Here is a 6,000-nt window from a genome sequence, read left to right on the forward strand (position 1 = left end):
ATGGTAGTGTGGAAGAGTAGCTGGTTGCATACTAGGTGGTTCGTTCTTATTATGGTAGAGTGGAGGAGTAGCTGGTTGCATATTAGGTGGTTCTTTCTTATTATGGTAGAGTGGAGGAGTAGCTGGTTGCATACTAGGTGGTTCTTTCTTATTATGGTAGTGTGGAAGAGTAGCTGGTTGCATACTAGGTGGTTCTTATTATGGTAGTGTGGAGGAGCAGCTGGTTGCATACTAGGTGGTTCTTGGTTGTGGGTAGAGTGAAGGAGTAGGTGGCTGCATGCTAGATGGTTCTTGTTATGGTAGAGTGGAGCAGTGAGTGACTACATGCTAGCTAGTTCTGTCTTGGTTACGGTAGAGTGGAGGAGAAATGGGTGCATACTAGATGGTTCTTATGGTAGAGTGAAGGAGTAGGTGGCTTCCTGCTAGATGGTTCTTTCTTGGTTGTGGTAGACTGAAGGAGTAGGTGGTTGTATGCTAGAGGGTGGTTCTTGATTGTGGTAGCATTGAGGAGCTTACAAATTTTTATACATAGTACAATTTATTTCTTAATATTGAGCACTGTGTGGTTTGTTTCACACAGAGTCCTTTTGTAGTGTAATATCTGTTTTTGATCATTGTGTAACCTTTTACTCTCAAGTGACAGTGTTATAGAGGTTAATAGGCTTTGACTTGGTGTTTGTCTTTGCAATGGTTATACTTCTTTTAACCTGATGGTCAGAAGGTTACTGTATCTATCAGAACATAAGTGCCGCTTAGTGAGCTCATTTGATTATGTTCTGATAACTTATATTTTTAGAACACAGTAGTAGGCTGTTGCTAGGGAGCAATGTAAAGCCTGGCACAGTGCCTCATGCCTCAATGAATACGCAATTGTGAATGGCTCTAGAAACCAGCTGCTTAACCTCTCTGCAGTTTGTCATTGTAGTGGATGTTTCTGCTCTTGAACTAGAGTTTAGACTTCATTTTAGAGGGCTGTATACATAGCCCAACATTTAAGTACAAATGTCTAAACATGATCTGAAGTCAGTAGAAGGCCAGAAACTGGATTGACCTGAAGTGTGTTTACTGACCTTTGCTGGAGGATTGTGGAGATGCCCTAGAAAGCCAGCCAGATTTTTTGTTTTTTTTATTACATTTATTTATTATCTAAGAAAACAAACTTTAGCCTGCTGTGCAGAAAAACACTTGGTTTGATCCACCCATGTTCCCATAAATAATCCTCAATGCATTGAGAGATCACAATTTTAAACTGCTGTCACCATTTAGGTACAGAGAAAATATTCTCTGTTATGGTTAGGGCTTTCATTACATGAAGATTAGGTAGGTAAGGGCACAGCCATGGCAGTTGTAGTTACTAATTACATAACAGTACATCTGGCTTTTGGTTATGACTGGGTGCTCTGAAGTTAATCTGAAGACAAAATGTGAATACTTAATAGACCAGGGACCAGTTTTGCAATCAAGAACAGCCCACTTGCTTCCTTTAAAGCTAAACTCCAGGCAAATGGCTAATTGCACAGATGAAATAATGCATTTGAAGCAGTTTTACCTTCTAAAGGATATGCATTTATTCCTATGCATCCTTTCTATTCATTCTTTGGGATCTACACAGCTCTGCCACAGCACAGCCCCGCCTAGCAGGGGAGGGGACCTGGTTGCAGTTTTTTGCTTTCACTTTAGGTCTCTTCCCTGCTCTCTCTCTGACTGGGCAGTGAAAGGAGAAGCTGCAAACTGATGAAGTTGTCACTGCATCTCTCTGCTCTCCTCCTATCCGCATGCTTTTTGCTTTGTGGCACACCTGATTGGCTCCTTGTGTTGCTCTCTGAACTTTGCTTTACAAGGGACCGCAGGGGCCTAATACTAAGTGGAGTTCAGGTACTTAAAGGAGAACTATGAGCTCAGGGCTTTTCCCCATAGTTCTCCTAAGGGTAACGGGAGAACACAAACTAGCGTCCTGTCACCCTAAGCTCAGTATTTGCGGTATACTGAGATGCCGCAGCCGGGATTGTCAAAATCCCCCCAGCTGCGTGAGTAACAGCTGGCTCTGCCCATCTAGAGGGGGTTCGGACAGGGTAGGGGGGATCCCTGCGGGGATAGATCGAGAAGTGGGCGAGCGACTGTATGTGTTCGCTCACTTCCCGATCTATTGAGCCGACGTGTGACAGCTTCATTGTCACAGGTCGGCTAGAACTATAAGGCTTAGTGATTTTCACTCGCCTCATAATTCTCCTTTTAAGCTGATTGTGTGGGGCGAAAAAAATGTAAGAACGTTTGCTCACATAGCTCCATTTATTTGTGTATTTTATATCTGCCTAGAGTTCAGCGTCTAAAGTCAAACCAGCCTAAAATGGAGAAACGTTTAGATTCTTATGGTTCTAACTTGGAAAATGTTGGCTGAATTCTTACCTCCCCTCCAGTTTGTCGGTGCCTTTACCTGAAGGGAGATGTTGTGTTTAATTGATCATCTTGTAATGTCTTGGTATCCATCAGTTGTTTTATATGCACTAAATAAATTGTGTGGAAACACAAGCAGCAGAGTGGTCATATGATCTCGCTGACTTGTCACTTGGTATGGGTCACATTTGTTTTGAATAGCTTCCTTTTTAGTTTAAAAATAAACAAAATGTGTAGTAACAATGAGCTTCAAGAATCAGGTCCTATTTCCTTCATGGATGGGAGCGGAGTCACCCAATGACGTATATTTTTTTTGTGGGGGGAGGGGGGATCTGACTTTAAACTCTCATTGCTCCTGGTACAACCTTAATCTTCCCAAACTTTCCCATCTCTTAATAATAAATACATATAAAGCTCAACCGAATGATGCAACTCTCCAGAAACTGCCAAAATCTGAGGAATGGGTATTCCATAGTTTTTTTACCTTTTTTTTTTTTTTTTTTAACCACTTTTAGTACTAGCAGTTGTTTGCCCCTTATTGACCAAAGCACTCTAATATTTTTAGCTACAGGCCTGTTGATTTCGGTAACCTTGTCCTAAGGTACGTATATTGTTTTTTGAGGACAAATAAGGCACAATTCTTGCCATTGAAGAACTATGGGGTTAAGTCTTTTCCCCATAGTTCTCCTTAGGGTGACGGGAGGACACAAACTAGCGTCCTCCCGTCACCCTAGGCTCAGTATACCGCGAGCTGTAGCTCGCGGTATACTGAGACGCCGCAGTATATAGCGAGCTGCTGCTCGAAGCTTTTGCCAACCGGAGCCTGCACTCTTTCTATACACTTGTATTATTCATACACCCACCTGGCACAAAACAAAGTGGGGGATCTCGATGTGTGCATGCAAATGCGACTAGATGCATGTGACTTTTTGTCTGTATAAAGTAAAGCAGTAGAATGTGTTCATTTTGCTTTAGTGGCTGTTCTAGAATTCTTTTAGTGTCTGAAACAATTTGATTCTTTCATTTAAACTTTCCACATCTGGATTTCTTTATGCTTGTCTTCCTTTTCAGTGTAAACCTCAGTTTCTGCCTGAATGCTTCAGGAAAACATGTGCCTAATACGATTGGTGAGTATATGCACCTTTTTATACATTGTGGGGTTTTTTTAACCTTTTTTTTTTCTTCTCTGTCTGAATGCATGTGTTGTATGATCTAATGCTTAAGACCATGAGCTGTGTATGTCTCTTAGGGATTAATGTAGAGCTGCAGCTGGACTCTATGAAGCAGAGAGGGGCTGTAAGGAGAGCACTGTTCCTAAAATCCAACCTTCCCCACCTTACTCAGAATATACTTTTACGCAATGGAGGCCAGGAGCAATGCAGTGAGATGAAGATCTACCTTAAGGTAATTAATCTGACTTTTCTTAAAGGAGACCTCCTTGTTTGCATCTAAATTGGCAGCATCGCTACAAAGAAGGTTAACTAAATACACTCTAAAAGGGAGGGGGGAGCAATACGTTTGTTTGCTTGGCTCTTCTTAGGGCTAAAAAGGTCCCGTCACCTTTTCACTGGTTGTTTGTTCTTTGTGTGTGGAGATTCAAATATAATGAAGGGTGCTTTGCATACCTAATCTGCACATGCTTTCCAGTTCATCCTCCTTATGGAACCAGTCTGCTTCCCAACTGGGGCATAAAGTAAAGATCTCCAAAAAGCACCAAGTTAGAGTCTTTTTATTCATAGTCTCCACACCTTTTTCTAGACACTACATTTGTGGTTTTGCCTGTATTTTCACTCGGTGTTCTTTGGGGATCTCCTAAGATGGGTGATGTCTAGGAGGAAATGGAAACACTAACTGACCTAGTTTTTTATTTTTATTTTCTTTCTAGAAACAATCCAGGCCGTTGACACCAATGCACTTGAACACACCGCACAGTACCACAATTTCCTGCATTGTGCATGCACGCATTTTTTTTGCCACACCTCAATGCACAGTATTGTGGTACAGCGTGGGAGGCGCATTTGGGGTGCCATTCAAATGAACTGTATCGCACTGTAGGTGCATAGCACGGTATTTTGCATTGAACACATGGAACCATGCGATTAATATATGGCCTTGGTGTGAACAGGCCCTCCATGACAACAAGCATGTATGTTTAAAACTTTGTCTTTTGTTTTTCTGTAACTATTTGTAAGCTACAGGAAGAAAGAAATGTGGCATGAAAATGGTACTAATAGATTAGTTTTTGTTTTGTTTTGTTGTGGTTTTTTTTTTCTAGTCATGGTCTTCCCAAATATCAAGTGTTTGCTACTTTCTGGATCTCCCTAACACGTTCAATAAGGGATATTCTCTTTAATTGTGAAAAAGTGGGGTCCTAAAATGAACTGCTCACTCACTCCTTAAGACTACGTGTGTAAAAGTTGAACTGTTTATGCAATTTTGATGACTCCTCCCATCCAGTGCCCTAGCTTCTAAAATCAGTCCCATAAATTCTGTAGTTTGTTTTTCTTAATGAATCCATGAAACTGTACTTGGTCAGCACTTCCTGAACTTCCACAATCTATTATTTTTGTACAAGTCTTAAATTATATAAGTTAGGAATGCTGAAGAAAAGCAAATCCAAGATCTGTAAAATTGGCCTCAGTCCAGGCAGTTATGCTTTTAACCAGCTACATTTCCGATCTGTCAGCATGTGTACTGCTGTTCTGCACTACGTGTTTGTTATGGTAAGGACACAAGGTGGGTGGAAGGAGCCCAGATCTGTAACGTTCAAGTATGGCTTGTTCTGATCTTCTGCCGCAGTATTCCTAAATATAATTGGAGTTCATTTTGTATTTGTTTCTTTTCAGAATGAATCAGAGTTTCGGGACAAGCTCTCTCCAATCTTTGTCTCTCTAAACTTCTCCCTGGATTCTCAGGCACCTCCTGATGCACATGGGTTATTGCCAATCTTCAATTACAAAACTAAGAACCATATTGAACAGAAGGTTAGATGCACATACTCTATATGTCTATTGCTATACCGTGAACCTGTAAAAATGTTGTTGGCTAAGATGTGCCCATGGAATTTTCTATGTCCTTTTATAAATCAGATTTTTTTATTTTTGGTTCTTCCTTAGTCATTGTAGATAACTGTGGTTCAGGAAAACCTGTCATGAGAAGTATGGGTCTTTTAGGCTGTCCCTCTGCTTAATCTGAATCACTTGTATCCTGTCTGTTATGCTGCCCCTCTGCCTGCTTCCAGTCACTGCCTGAAAAAGTCCCAAGTCCTTATCTGCATACTTGTTCTGGGTTAGTGATTCGGAGTATAGAAGCAAGCATGATCTGGCAAGCAAGCAGTCTGCAATTGCAGCATTTATGTTTCTCTCATGACAGGGTTCCTTTGAATTAAGACTCTTCTTTTTTATAACCAGATTTCTCTTCTACAATATTACTTGTAATAGTCTGGACATTTGTGAACATTGACTCTGTGTCAGAAATCTTATATAAACATTACAGACGCAATGCACTGTGTGATATATGTGCTCATTCTATCCTGGTTAGGACACATTTGTGCTGTAATTGAAAAGGCAAAGGAAAGGAGGAAAGTGGGGTTGTTCGATCAGCAGA

At 41.0% G+C, this 6,000-nt stretch overlaps 1 protein-coding gene across 1 annotated transcript in view; it reads left to right on the top strand.

The window, feature by feature from the left end:
• ITGA5 (integrin subunit alpha 5) overlaps window positions 1-6,000 on the top strand; it is a 92,545-nt gene that overhangs the window by 68,948 nt on the left and 17,597 nt on the right. Inside the window, exons 16-18 of the mRNA XM_018568932.1 lie at window positions 3,466-3,521; window positions 3,644-3,798; window positions 5,241-5,378. Of these exons, the coding sequence (XP_018424434.1) occupies window positions 3,466-3,521; window positions 3,644-3,798; window positions 5,241-5,378 (349 nt within the window). The remainder of the gene's footprint in view (window positions 1-3,465; window positions 3,522-3,643; window positions 3,799-5,240; window positions 5,379-6,000) is intronic.

The sequence above is a fragment of the Nanorana parkeri genome, unplaced genomic scaffold, assembly GCF_000935625.1.
Source record: "Nanorana parkeri isolate BGI_ZX_2015 unplaced genomic scaffold, ASM93562v1 scaffold33, whole genome shotgun sequence".
Lineage (NCBI taxonomy): Eukaryota > Metazoa > Chordata > Amphibia > Anura > Dicroglossidae > Nanorana > Nanorana parkeri.